Source organism: Apteryx rowi, unplaced genomic scaffold (assembly GCF_003343035.1).
Source record: "Apteryx rowi isolate R43461 unplaced genomic scaffold, aptRow1 scaffold_236, whole genome shotgun sequence".
Taxonomy (NCBI): domain Eukaryota; kingdom Metazoa; phylum Chordata; class Aves; order Apterygiformes; family Apterygidae; genus Apteryx; species Apteryx rowi.
In genome coordinates, this window is record NW_020448708.1 from 991,018 (window position 1) to 1,005,895 (window position 14,878).

At 40.6% G+C, this 14,878-nt stretch overlaps 1 protein-coding gene across 2 annotated transcripts in view; it reads right to left on the reverse strand.

The window, feature by feature from the left end:
• Positions 1-13,190, reverse strand: part of RASGRP1 (RAS guanyl releasing protein 1) — a 53,273-nt gene extending 40,083 nt beyond the window's left edge. The window contains exons 1-2 of one of the 2 annotated variants that reach the window (XM_026065998.1): positions 13,045-13,190; positions 10,188-10,357 (exon numbers count right to left, since the gene is read on the reverse strand). In XM_026065998.1, coding sequence (XP_025921783.1) covers positions 10,188-10,357; positions 13,045-13,076 — 202 coding nt within the window. In that variant the 5' untranslated portion in view covers positions 13,077-13,190. Of the gene's footprint in view, positions 1-10,187; positions 10,358-12,815; positions 12,887-13,044 lie in introns of those variants that run through there. The other variant, XM_026066000.1, reaches the window with a different exon arrangement.
• Between the last annotated feature and the right edge of the window lie 1,688 nt (positions 13,191-14,878).

Below are 14,878 nucleotides of genomic sequence, written 5' to 3' on the forward strand. Positions count from 1 at the left end.
GAGCCCTTCGTGTGACAATCATGCTACAAAGTTTCGTAGACAGAACAAAAACATTCAGGGAATCACTTTAAAGCATTTTTTAAGAATTGGCTTGCAACATTAATGTTAAACTGTTCTGTTTGATCCAAGGAGCAGTTCACTTCTGTTAGACCAAAGTCTATACATACTTAAAACATTAATTGAGGGCCATACATAAACTTATTTACAGAAGAAATTGCTCTTATAAGAAAGACTCCAAAATTAAAATAAGAATAATTCAGTAACTTTCAGAGCGGAAAGAATTGTACTACTTTGTGAGCAATCCTGCACTAACAGAATCCTCAGAAATAAGCCAAGTAAACAGAGATGCTGGAAGAAACCCTATCAACTTGGCAGCTCTCCAAGTCTACTTTTCACTTCAAACTCCTTACAGCATGGAAAAGAAAAAAGCCAGCACACCACACAGCTCTCTTGGTGAGACAACCTGTCAAAACCAAATGCTGAATCATGACTACACCGGCTCCCCATGCCCTATATCAGTTCCAGGTGAAATGTCAGCTCTTCCTCCAAGTGCTCATTAACAATGCAAATACAGCCCAGATACAACTGAGTCTAATATGCAATCCAGAAGGATAAGATGACTATTCTGTGTAACAGTAGAGAACATTAGGAGAGAAAAACCTCAAGGGAAAGCCATTACCCTCTCTCAGAAACAATTTTTGGAAAGCTACATCTTGGAGAAAGAGCTCTGGGTGGGTAATTCTTTGAAATGAAAACAAAAAGATAAAAGCTTTTGTCGAGGGGAAATGGAATGATTTTGAGAAATTAAAATGTACTTCAAAAGAAACCAAATGAAATGTGGGTGGAAAGCATCCCATTAGCCTTGGAAATTCAGATTAAGTACGGAGAATAAAGACAAAAAGTTAAAAAACACAAAACTGATATTCATTGTTCTACAGTATGTTTAAAGTATTGAGTTTAGCGAATTTAGATGAGATAGGCTTTCTAGAAAAGGACTATTTGGTAAAAAGCTACAAAASATAATTTGAGTGTTCAATAACTTTTTAGAGCTATAAATCATGATGCTTGAGCACCAACTTGTAGTTTTGAGCTACAGGTAGCTCCTGAATAGTTCAAATGTAATGCTGGTATAAGCACTGATGTATAAAACAAATGAGAAACTTCTGAGGCCTGTATCACTAGATCACCACTGAACCCAGCTGTACGCTTAGCATTAACTCATCCCACAACAGCAGTGTTTTATAATGAGCTTCTACCTGAATGTGTGATTGATCCAGGGGCAGCCAGTCATCAGATCTAGGCAAACATGAAGTCAACCCCATTTTAAGGTTCAAACTGTAACTGACTAGCAGATACCAACCAGGTGTCCTCTCAGAGATTTGAAGATGTTGCGAATCGCATAGATCCCAGTTCCTGGCCTTGATTTTCAATGCTGACTCTCATGCTCCTACTTCTACTCCTGCTCTAGTGTTTCTGCCATGCTGTTTCAGGTGTCCCTTCTTCACAAACTTCAGCTTCCCAACCTTCGTTCTGAATTCTGGATGAACTTCTGGAATTAGTGCTCACAGACTCTGTGGAAAACTGGTTTCTAGCTCAGCTTCTGATCATACCTTTGACCCATTGTTAGACGGGGGCATCTCTTGTTCACCATGGACCTTCACTTTCCCCTACCCCTTACCCCTCCAAAAAGTCTACAGGCTCACTACAAACCCAAATCATACCTGATCACTGTGTATCACTATCAAACATCCACAAACAAAAGCTTCCCAATTGCTGGTTCAAGACAGCTGCAGTATGCTTAATTTTGATCAGTAAAACTTTCACATATGTATTCAAGTGTAAGGTTTATTGGGCCCATTGTATCAGTTGCTTTAGTACAGAACAAGTGAATCCTGTGGCTCCTAGGTACTGTTGCAGTACATTTCTTACTAATAAAGGTATCTGATCATTTTGTATGTTATTAAACCTAAATAAGTACTTTCTTTTATGCATAATTTAAGAGTAACACTATGCAATAATTAACTTTAAATGCAGCCAATTCCCCTGGAGAAAGGGAGAAGAGAATTTCATCCATATACAAAATGAGGATTTTGAAGATGAATCATTTTGTGAGGTTGAAAACAATTGAAAATTAAGAAACAAAAGAAGCTCTTGAAGCTCAGACACTACTGCTCTCTGCCAAAGGAGTTCCATATTTCAGAAGAACGATTTATAATAGTGTCATATCTCTAAGTGATCTTTCATCATGATATAGACGGCACCAGGCTCTGAATTCTCCTTAGTATAAGCTCTTTATACATTTGAGTCTTAAAGCTGCAGTGTTTGGGGATTCCTGAAGTCACCTCCAATGCAAGTGTAACCTTAGCAGCTCTTCATAGGTGCTCGCATATCTTTGCCTTTTCCTAGCAGCTTCATTTTCAAGTTCCGACCTCAGTAATCAGGGGGGAGTAGTATCATGTTTAGAAAATTATCTTAGCTTTTTTTCCTCCAGCCTAACCTCCCTAACAGAAAGATCTATTAAACTATGTAGTAGTTTAAGAGAAGCCCCTTCATTTTCAGACTTTTTAAAAAACCCTGGAAGAATGTCTTAAATATTAGCACATGCTTGGCAATAAATAGCAAAATACTGAAATACTTCACAATAAAGTATACACAAACTAAACCATATCAATATCTAAGCTTTCATGTACTGAAGAATAAAAGTTATATTGTTTTTCTGAAGTTATATTTAGAGGTATGATGATACAATTTTCTCTCATATTCCTGTGTTGAAGATAGGCAAATGAGAGACTGCCTTATTTAGTAAGAAGTGTAAGTTTTCTTCATTTTCTTTTATTAACAATGCACCTTGACTTTGGACAACTACATTGGAAAGACTGGAGTCCAATTAGCTTATTAGAACTTTAAAATATATAAATCTAAAGTTTCATTTCCTTGGGAAAATTTCTTCTACGGATATTAGGTTACAAAACACCTATTTGCCTTTTTGCTATAACCACAATCAACTTTCATAGTTAGCTAAATAGCATTTAGTGTTCTACAGAGCAGTAACTACTCTTCTGTTCCCACAACAGCATTACTTGATCATTAACATAATTTCTGTTGCCAAGCAATACTAAAGCTTCTGCACTGTATTTCACAGAATCATGCCCAGATTACTTAAAACATAAAAGATCAACACCACTGCAATACAGAATAATACTGTGAACAAACTTTAATTACTTTTTTTGGGGGGGAGGGGGAGGGGGAGAGGGGGAACAAACATCTCAACATTCAGATTAGGTTCTTAGGCAGGAGGGAAACCTCTGCAAACTTGTGAAGAAAGAAAACAAGTGACCATCCAGGCAAACTCAACACAGAAAAGTAAATGACAAAAGTTGTGTTGTGTGGGTGTGCATATACTTTAAAAGACATAACTGCTTTCAAGTCAGAATTCTGTGCTATAATTTATATGAATTAAGCTTTCCTAAACTTTCCTTTGAACAGCAGCATCAACGACCATAGCAGGCTATGAGAATGTTTTGATTTTTAGTATCAACGTGCAACTTCTTTACAAAGAATTCATCAGATTGAGGGGGGTACATTTCAGAACGATTAATGATGAATCAAGGAATCTTTGGGGGAGAGGAGGTAGAGGGACATGGGAAGGAACCTAAAAACATTTAAGCCTATCCAGATCTCAGGTTATTTCGATACTAATATCAAAATCGAATTCCCCTGCTCTGTAGGGAAAAGAGAAACTGATCACCGTTTCCTCATGAAGAGACATGGGCATGAGGGTTCCACAGAGGTCCATGTTAGGAATCCGCATGTTTCTTGCAAAACTGAAACCTGTAGCAACTCCTAAACTTTTCAGGCTTAATGTAAATTTTATCCAAATGAAGTATTTGCACTGGAGACTGATGTTCTTCTTCATGGACAAACGACTGGTCAGCAGAGACTCTTCAATAGTATGAAACGAAAATCCCTCAGTTCCTCTATCTTAGCATTATTAGATATAAATCTATGTCAAGATCTGGTTTTCATGCCTCTGATACATAAAGAAAGCCTAATGAGCCTGTTTTTGACTCTACATTAAAAACATCAGAAGTATCAACTCTGCTCTCTGCTACTATGCAAAATGTGGTATTCCAGAGGATATTGAATGACCCAAGCAGACCAAATTAACCAGAGATCGTCTCTTCCCAGTGTCATTGGACGTTAAAAAAAGTTTATCACTGTTTTTAACAATGGATAAAAATCCTTCATTTTTTGAACTGTGATTATTTTACTGGTTATTGTATGTTTCAACTAGACTTATATCAGAAAAAAGGGTGGATTTTTCTGGGTAAGTTGAAGGGGAGAAACTGGATAAAACTTCCAAGTTTTCTGTATTTTACAGGAGAAGATGGTTAAAGTGCTCCTGATGAGAGAACTCTAACTTGTTTCATTTTTAGTAAAACAGATGCAATTCTTACCTGTCTCTCCAGTCCTAAGACTCAAAATAATTTTGCATGGTATTAATGCAAAAACAAACTATAGAAATATTGTCTAGTTCTGTGAACTAGACAGCTTTGCTGTTTTTTTTGCTCTGGAAAATGTTAACTACAATTAACTGGCACAAGTTTAGGCAGCAAGCGCCTACAAAGGCAACTTCACCTTTGCCAGGTTTCTCATCTCTATCACAACAATTACGTGGAATCTTTCATCCCGATCAATCCTAAAGCTGTTTCCAGAATTTCTAAGACTTGTTTGCAAACATCTCACTTCGTCTGACACTGAGGCAACAAGCTGATTTCGCACTGACCAGACACTGCAGAACAGTTTACATCATAAGCTAAGGCTATTATGACCATTAGAAACTGCAAATTGCATTACATTCACATGAACTCTGTTAAGAGTATTGCTAATCCATGAGGTTATCGTTCTTAAATTCTTTGAAAAATAGTAGCCATAGGTTTAAATCTTGTTTTAAAGATGCGTTGTTTTCTATTGAAGAGTGACACAGCAGTATGAACAACTGACTCCACTGCAGTTCATTGCAGTTGGTCTTTCACATAGAATTGTACTGCATATAACATGTATTAACATGCATGTACACTGGAAAATAGTTCAGCTGTTTTTCTAAAGCCTTTTGCTTAAAAAGTGTTTTAAGAAACCAGACACGGGCATGGCACAGCGACTCTGCATTTCAAGATGTTTCATGAATTCCATTTTCATTTGAGCATACTTCAGCCGTTAACCATCTGCCTCACCATGTTATTTGTCTGGTCTAGTAGTAACTGAAGTGCCTGAATTGTAGGATAAGCACAGTTCTTCTGTGTGCTACAGTAAACATGCTTGCACTATTCAGATGCACGAAGCACTAGTTTAATGCATATTAAACTAGTAGATTAGAAGTTTTGAAGTGTATTTATTACAGTTCTTTAAACAAACAGACATTTAAATCTTAATCAAGATAAACCTACAGGTACTCTTATGTGGCAAGATAGAAGCTTACAGTCAAAGGAAAGAAACAGGGACTTCTTACCATCTAATGTCCTTATGCATGTACACCTGCACAAACACACAGTGAATACACAAATAGAAAAAACACCTGCTAGAATAGAAACTGACCATCTAATGAAGAGTGAAGACACGAAGCTCATAGTATCTTGAGAATAGCCTTGAGTAAAGTGCTATGAACTATTCTTATTTCATTTCCATATTTAGCACATATACAGTAAACAAGTTAAGATATAATTATACAGTGAAGTGAACATTGATGAAATATTTCTCTCATCTGATCTATAACACTCTGGACTAAATGTATGTTAACATGCATTTATCCAGTCTCAAAGAGATTATTTTAAAAAGAACTAGCAAAAAGCAGAGCTGTCCTACTGAGCATATGCTTCCTGTGTTTTGTTGAACTGTCAGCATTAAATAGTCAATATGGCTGTGGAACAGCAAGCTAGACCTTATTCTGCCTTTGGTTTCAACAACAAAGCTGATGGAGCAGGTATCTTTACAACTAGCAATAATGAGGAGACCAGGCCGTATCAGCTTTTCCAGAACAGTATAAAAATATATTCTTTTGCACTAATTTTATGTTCTGCATGGATGCAGGCAGTTTATCCTAAAGTCACTGTTCTACTTAAAACTCCACTCTAGAAGCACAGTCACTAATGAAGATTTCCCCTGGAATACATTCTCTCCCTCCTGAAGATGTCGTATTCTAAGCCAAGTTCTATTAATTACTTCTTTGCTTCCTTGAACTCACAGCTTTGGCCATGTTGTTGGTGACTGAACATCTACCTTTAATTCTTTATGACCTTTCTGTTCAGAATTTAATCTCTCTGGTGGAGAGATTCCACTGAATCTAATCCTTCTACACTCTTTGCACTCTCTAGGTTTTCTAATCATCTCAGGACCCTACCCCATGCTCTTCCTCCCCGTGCACTCTCCTCCCCTCTTTGATTTCTCTTTTTCTCCACTGCCCTATTATGACTCCTCCTTCTTTCCATACAATCACTTTTTCATCTTTAAAAGGTCATTGTCAGCTCCACTTATATGTCATACTTCTCTTTCTTTTCTAAGGCAATCAAATGTGATGTCTATATTTGCTCTCTACAGCTCTCCTTGTCAATCCAGACCACAGCACTAGCAGCATCCTGTAGCTACTTGTAATGCTAAAATGTCTTACAAGCCACGTAGAATGTGTTGTGAATCACTGTCCTATATTATCATATCTCTTCTCTTTACACTGGTGAAAACTGTTTCAAGTCTCTACAAATCTTTTCCTGGACTAATCTCAAGAGCAATATTCCTTTCTAAGACACTTTCTAAGACACTCCCTGTCTTCAAGCACTGGTCATACTCCTTTTCCTGAAAACTTGTCCTAGCTCATATCTTGATTTTTCTATTACCTTTGCTTTTAGCATTTCATTTGCAGGATGATTCATCTTACTCATCTCGACTCAACCCTTCATGGGACTTCAAGAAACCTCTACTTTTGGCATCTCCTATCTTTGGTAATAAACTATACTATTGAATAAGCATTGGTGTAACACTCATCTCTCAGGTATGCCTCACATGACCTTACGCTATCTCACATCACGCTGTTTTTATTCTGGCTTTCTAATGCAGATGCCTATCATTCATCAGTTCAAGCTCAAGATGGCCAAGAGGTGAAAGAACACACACCAATCATCCTAAAGTAGGTGTCTAAATTAACTACATTGTATGAGCTTTTGGTCTTCCCTGAAGAAAACCACCCCCCCAAAAAATGGCCTCATATCTCTCTACTTTTAGAATCAGCGGGTACAACAACAGCACCACTGTAATTCAAGTTATTCTGTCCACATTCTAGTGTCATCTTCTACCCAACACTGTTGCAGACCCACAAACATTCACACTAGCACTAAAATCCAGTCCTTCCTCCCCACCTTCTTATCCCAGGTTTTGGATTACCTCAGCAACCTTAACAGAAGTTGTCTTTCCACACATCCTGGAATCCACTCACAACATTGTGGTAAAGCTTAGCCTTCTCACTCATTACTTCAGCTTAACACGACCCCCTTTCTCCTTTTTTTCCTCCCCTTATCTGTACCGTAAGATAAATAACTTGCACTTATTTGTGTTCTTCACATTTTTAAGTTTGTGTTGATTCTAAAGCCTTCCTCATTAGGCCCTCTTGTGATAATCTCTTCATATATGGCAGAAGGCTGCCAACTCGCCCTTCCACACCGTTGTTAACGGCAGCCTTTCTTACACATTATTTGTTTCTTCCAAACTTGTATAATCGAGTTCTAAAAAATAAATTCAACTGTATTCTTTATATACCAATAAATATATGTATTCATAACTGTACAAATAATATTAGCAAGTGCAATATAGCATTAACATGATGCAGTATAAAGTATACATTCTGAAATGTGATGCATCATCAATCTGTATCTACCGCATATTGTTTTACTTAATCCTAGACAGCAAATAAGTCAAGGGCTTTTTTCAGTAAGTAAAATAAAAATATAACAGGCAGCACTTCACTTTGGGGGGAGGTGGGTTTTCTGCATTTTTAATATTGAAGTAAAACTTGCTCAGACCACTGAATGGATTTCTAGAATAATATAAAAAAGAATATAAGTCAACATGTTTGACACTGAAGAGACACAAGCTCAATCTGAACAGAACTATTAGAGTACAGGGTAACAGCTCCACTTCAGTGCTATGCAAAGAAAAAAAAAAACTTGCTTAATCATTCAGTAACTTTGGATTCCCCCCTCATCTTCCTCTGCCCCTCATCCCAAGAACTCCCAGATTAAAGTTCTTCCACCTCTCCCTTTATTTACACAATAAAATGAATGTGTTTTGCAGAATGCTTTTGCTGGTAGCTACAAGAACCTTCTTTAAGCAACTTTAAGTACGTTATCTGGTTTTACCAGTTGTAAATTACAATTCATTTAAATACTCTACCGGGAAATTCCAGCATATTTTAAGAACGTGCATAATGTCATAGAAGATGTACACATACAGACAATACTATGAATTGCCTGGTGAAAGAATCAAAGTTTCTACAGTATAAATCATAACTCTAGCAAATGTTAATAGTCTTAAGATCATGGTTGCAGATGCATTACAACTCACTTTGCCAGACCTAGTACCACTTAACGCATTGGATTATGGTAAATTTTCTAATTTGAGTATGAATCCTATTAGAAAGATTCATGTGCATAAATAGCTGAACTGGACATGTGCATTGCTTTTCTTTGTCACCTTAGTCCTTATAACCCATGAATTCCCAGGAATCTGAGAACACAGCCAGATGCATGCAGTTTAAGTTTTTAAAAAATTTTTAGAATAAAATTAAGCCAATAAAACTCCCATTCAGGAAGTATTTGAAGACAATCACCACAATCATCTACTAGGTTTTCATAATGTTACATTTATAACCCTTTCTTTATGTAAAAATATGGACGCAAATTAATATTGGTCAGCTAGTCACAATACTGAAGCTGTATATAAAGGTCTTACATGTACTTTAGATCTCATCTTACATGCAGTGAGCCAAAACTTATAAGAATATTAAGCAAACTTTGCTAAGAACCAGAGTTTTATAATAATTCAGTGGAAATTTTCTTTGCAATAATTAAACGGAGGAGAAAAGAAGCTGAAAAGAATTAAAGTATTACTGACAATTGCATGTTATATCATCTCTTCTCAGACATGCATTTCTCTGTACATTCTATGAGGTTTAAAAGTAAAAAACAAAAATGCTTTCAATGGGTATCAAAGATTAGTCATTGTTTAAACAGCATTTAAGTGCTACTAGCACTAGATCAGCATTATGCATTACTAGTTAACTCAACAGATAATTATTTCAAGGGCGAGCTGGAGTTCAGGTACAATTATTGTCTAAGGGCAACTCTGCAAGTAAGACATTACAAGCTATGCCCTGGGGATTAACCAGCTCATAGCATTGAAGCATACTGCCACAACAGATGCATTACTGACAAGCAAAAAGTTCAAAACCCTTTTTCAATACTCTAGGCTTTATTCCTACCTTGAAGCCCTTCAGTACTATCATATTTTAACATTAAAAAAACAAAACAAAAAACCCCAAGCTTACTAATGAAAACCTCATTGAAAAAAAGAGACCACAGATATAGGGTTCAGGCAACAATGACACTTGTCAACATATTACAATTCCGGTAGAAGATGAATAACTGGTAAGCTCAAAAAAGTATACAGCTGTGAATTTTATTTGGATTCTCTCTTTAGCAGCAAGGCAATTTTAAATCTGCACTGATAAAGCAGGAAGCAAACCAATGTTATTTCACCTAGCTTGAAAATAGCTCTTCTCATTTCAAAATGTATAACAAATGTTGTTAACACACATGATCTGAGAATATTACTACAAAATGGAAAATATAATGACTACTTGTTAAAGTTTGCCAATTTGGTGCTTAAGGTAACAACAAATCCCCAGCTGAAACAGAGATGATTGTGTTATGTCTTACTCTCTCAAAAAAAGAGAGTAATCGCTCTAAACTCTTAGCATATATTACACACACAAACAGATCCACATCCCCATAAAATATGCACTGTCACCTACAGTATGCATAATCCTCAGTTAAGCCTTTCTGTTTCACTAGTAAGTAACATAAATGTAGCCAGGACAGAATCATACTCATACAGTATCATTCTAAAAACTTCCATACACTCACCAAAAGACTGAATGCAGGTTTCAAGAAGATCTTCCAAAGTGGCCCCTTTGGCTAAGTGCCCTAATGGTACCATTGTGACCTGGGCAAGATTTGAAAGGCTGGGACAGTGACTGATTTGCTTCAGCTCAAGCGCTGCTTCAGGGGCAGTGCTGCATCCTTGGGCAGGTTGCCTAAAAACAAAGCACAGTAGTGAAGCAAGTACAAGAAAACCGAGTGGCAAAATTTCATTGCATGGGAAAGGAGAAGAAATTTAAAAGGCAATTAGCTCCCTGTAGCTAGGTTGGTGAAAGATGTAACCCTCCCACTTAATAAGTGCACCAAAGAGACTGCTCAGTAAATGACATTTTTTCCTGCTAAACGTGGATTGTAAAGTACACAGTTAGTTACAGAACTCTTTGAATGACCTGTCATATCACCAGAAGTCTTGTTTCTTTGCTTGGGAGTTATGTTTACATTAAGATTTCAGCACAAGTATAAAACCCCCTCAAACTGTGTATGTAGGACATGTAACACTGGAATATTGTCATGAAATAATCTACCACCACACATTTTTGTGCCCACACCAAAGTAAAGAAGAAAAAAAAAAGTATAACTATAATCAAGTGTTACACAATTGGGAAAAGGCAGACTAGCTTTATTAATAGTAATTTCCCAAATGAAAGTAAACACTGAAAATATCAGTGCAACTTTACAGTGGAGTATTTCACAGTAAAAACAAAAACCAAAAATAAGATGAATTTGTATCCATTCTATATTGTATGCTATTATTTCCTACTAAGTTACTTTAAAAGTGCATACATGACTGAATTAATGCCTTTAACAACAAAGCTTTACACTTTTAAGAGACCAAAATAAAGCAAGTATCTAGTTTTAGGCTTGTATTTTGCTTGTATTATAAAAATCTTGCCAAGAGTGTTTATGTTTACAGATAATATTAAAGCCTGCTCACTGCATATATAATCACCATACTATATAAAATTATAAGTACATACAGTGTCATAAGTACGAAGAGTGCTGAAGCATTTTCACCTGCACATAACAAGAACCACTTCAAAATCTTACTTGAGAGTATAATCACATAGTTCACACAAGACAACAACCTTTCAGTAAAACTGGGGCCTATTTCAGAGACAATTTACACTCCATGATCTTCCTAAACAAGTTACTCCAGCATCTTTAAAAGGAAATTTTGGGGGGGGGGGGGGGAGATTATGGGATAAGCTGAAACCAGAAGTAGCTGAAGTTGTTGGGAATGGAAATTTGCATGAAGGTGAAGTATAAAGCTTCTTTAAAAGTAACTCCATTTCTTATAAATTCCTAAGGGAACTACTTTTGTTTAGACATTTCAGGTGCAGATATACAAACCTTCATACAGCTTTTCTTTGACAGAGCACTATGCAAGACTTCATTAATAACTAACAGCCCTGGGAAGAAAGTGCTTAGAAATTCATCTAGTGTGTAACTGCGTATTACAGACGGAGAAGGTAAAGACACAAATGTCCCAGCATAAGCATTTCAGAAGGAAGTTGGAAATATGCATGCCTAATGAAGACAGACTGGACCCTACCTCATCCCAGTGAATTTCAAGCCTTGTCTTAAATTTCTATTTCATTTCAGTGCTGTGCAATCCATAATGTCACTTACAACCCACACTGTCCCCAGATATCTAGAATTTCAAAGCTAGGAAAATGCAGGCCTGATCCTGCAGAGGCACTGGCCATCCCTCATCTCCTCCGCAGTAATTTGACAACAGCTATCGAAAGAATTCTCTCTTCCCTTTCTCTACATTTCCCTCTTAGCTTTGTGAACTGACTTCCTGTTCTCAGATAAAAAAGGGCCTAATGAGCTTTCAGAGTTCTCATTTTATAAGCTTAAACGCCTCTCTCAGCTTTACTCCCAAGCCTCTTCAGTGCAGGGTGCTGGATCCTAGCAATGCAACAGGAGTAAAGCAAGAGTTACAGAAGCTATTTTAGGTCTTGGCAACAACAGAGTCAGCACTGAACAGTGTACAAAAGTAAAACTGTCCACACCCCCCAAAAGAAGTTTACAGTATCACTGTGGCCGACTTTGCAACACTGGACAGGGAAAACTCAACCAGTGACACCTTAGAAACTAATCATTCATTAGAGCAGAACCATTTGCAGCAGTTATTCGACACGAAAGAGGAAAAAAAATGTGAGAATGTGTGTGTATGTGTGTATATATATATATATATATAAATATATATAAATTTATATATATATATATATATATATATATATATAAAAGAAAAAGTGCGGTGGCGGGGGGACGGGACAAGGGGGGCGCCCTGGACCTCCACGGCCCGGTACCGGGGAGGGGAGGAAAGCACAGAGAAGCGCCCGCCTGCTCGGGAGCTGCCCCGGGGCAACCCGGCCGCAGCGCCGCCGCAGCGCCTCGCCCGCCCGCCGCAGGTGACCGGGGCGCCGGCGGCCGCCCGGCAGGGCCCGAGCCGCCTCTCTCACCTGCCCCTCACGCCCTGACCGTAACCTGAGGCTCTTCCCGGCGCGGACGGACTAACCCCCAGGCCTGTTCGGCACAAACTCGCGCTGAAAGGAGCGAAACAAAACCCTCCTCCTCCTCCACCGCCGCTTTCTCGCTCTTTCCCACCTGAGAGGAAACTGGCCAGCTCCGGCGGAGTCCCGGCCGCCGCGGCCTCCCGCACGCCAGCCCCGCTGCGGGGCAGCGCACCGCGCCGGGCCCCACCGCCCAGGCGCCCCGCGCTCCCGCAGCGGCGGCGCCCAGACTCCGCCGGGCACCGCGGGGCCGCCCGGGCGCCCCGCCGCGCTCCTGCGAGGGGCGCGGGACGGGCAGAGTAAAACGGCGGCAGCGGACTCACTGGTTTTCCTTCCTTTTCCCTAAGGTTCCCATGTCGGTGCCAGCCTCAGCTCCGCCGCCTGGCTGGCTCTGCCAGGATCGCAAGGAGCGGGGCTACATGGGGCGGGGGAGGCCGGGGGGGCACGGCGGCGCCGGGCATCGCCTCCCGCCGCCTCGCCGCTCTCCTCAGCAGGAGCCTGAAACCAAGTGAAGCGGGGCGGCAGCAGCGGCGGAGGCAGCAGCCGCCCGTGACGAGCGAAGGCGAAGATCTTATCAGCAGAAGGAAGTACTGAGCTACTGGGCTGCTCTTCTCTGAAGCCACCGGATTTACCAGGTACTGAACCACGGTCTCTTGCTCGCAGTGCCTGGGTCTAAAGCAGCCGCAGCATTTTCCACGGCACAACTTCGGCCCTGCAGCACAGGGCCCCCCCACGGGCCTTGGAGGCCTCCAAGGCTCACGCGTGTCTCACAACAACCCGCCACAGCAGGGCCGGCGGCGGGCCTGCCCCCGGCCCGCGCTGAGTTGGCCAAAGAGAGCCGTTTCCGCGGCACCTGGGAAAGCTGTAGCAGAGAGGCAAGCGAAGCGTTGCGTTTCGGCAAAACTCAAGAGACTTCAGAAAAAAAAGAGCCGCTCCCTCGCACATAACAACACCCTGCCGGTGCGCGCCCTCAGCGCACCCCCCCTCCCCCCCCCCCGCCATAACAGCACGTGCGGCGGGCGGGCGGGCGGAGTGGGGTGGGTGGGGCCGCGCGCGTGCTGATTGGCTGGCTCGCCAACGGCCGGCGGAGCGGAGCGGTGTCGCCCGGCCGTCGCGTCCCCTTCCTGCCCCGCCACCTGCCGCGGACCGCGGTGAGACGCGGCGGCGCGCAGCCGGGCGCGCTGTCTCCGCCTTGTTCACCCTGGCGAAGAGGTGAAGGACGGCAACGGGCACGCAGAGGGATGAGGCAAGCTCCTTTCCGTCTCAGCTTAGGCTAATATGCATCAAAAGTATGAAAGGGATCTTAATTTTGTGGAAGGTGCCCTGGTTGTTTAACTCCACCGCTACTTCATCAGGAACATACTGTCCTCCCTGCATCTCAGTTCTCTCAGTAACATAAGTACTTAGAAATAAACATATGAATGCTATCAACATGCCTACATGGAATATTATTATTTTAAAAACTTCGTGCTTAGCTGCTGCCTTACACTGTGTCCAGTTTAATCTTCCTATTCCCTGAGCACTTGCATTTCTGCTTATTAACTGCCCCATTCTGAGCAATGTAGTGTCAAGCTCCAGGCCACCCTGGGCTGGAATTCAGGAAGTTGGCAAGAGACCTGCATCTCTCCTGCAGGGCCCACCAAGTAGGGAATCTCAGATTGTGAGGGACTGATGGCTCAGTCCCTTACAAAACACAGTTGTGGGCACTTTCCTGTAAAAAGAAGGGATGGTAATAATGCTGTTCACCTAAAACACGTGTATGGGGTTATGTGTAAGGTTAGAATACTTACTCAGGAAGCTGGGAACATGGGTTTAATACCTTCCCCATCACCCAACTCCCAAGTTGCCAAGATGAAGGAGAAGCTTGGTTGAGGAGGGTGAGCTATGCAAACCTGACTTTTGCTTTGCAGAAGACTTCCAGGTAAAAGAAAACCCTACGTATATCTGGAAATCACATTAGTGATTCATTAGTGACATTCTTCTGAGTCAGTATTGAACTCATTCAAGTATAGAGCTTGAAGGTCACTGTGATTTATGAAACACAAACGCATTGATACAAATCCAAGGCCATGGCTCATGTGATCTGTGATATCTTCTGTAGAAATTATGTTGTTAAGCCAGTATGGTTGTCTAATTCTAATTCAGATAAGTACATTC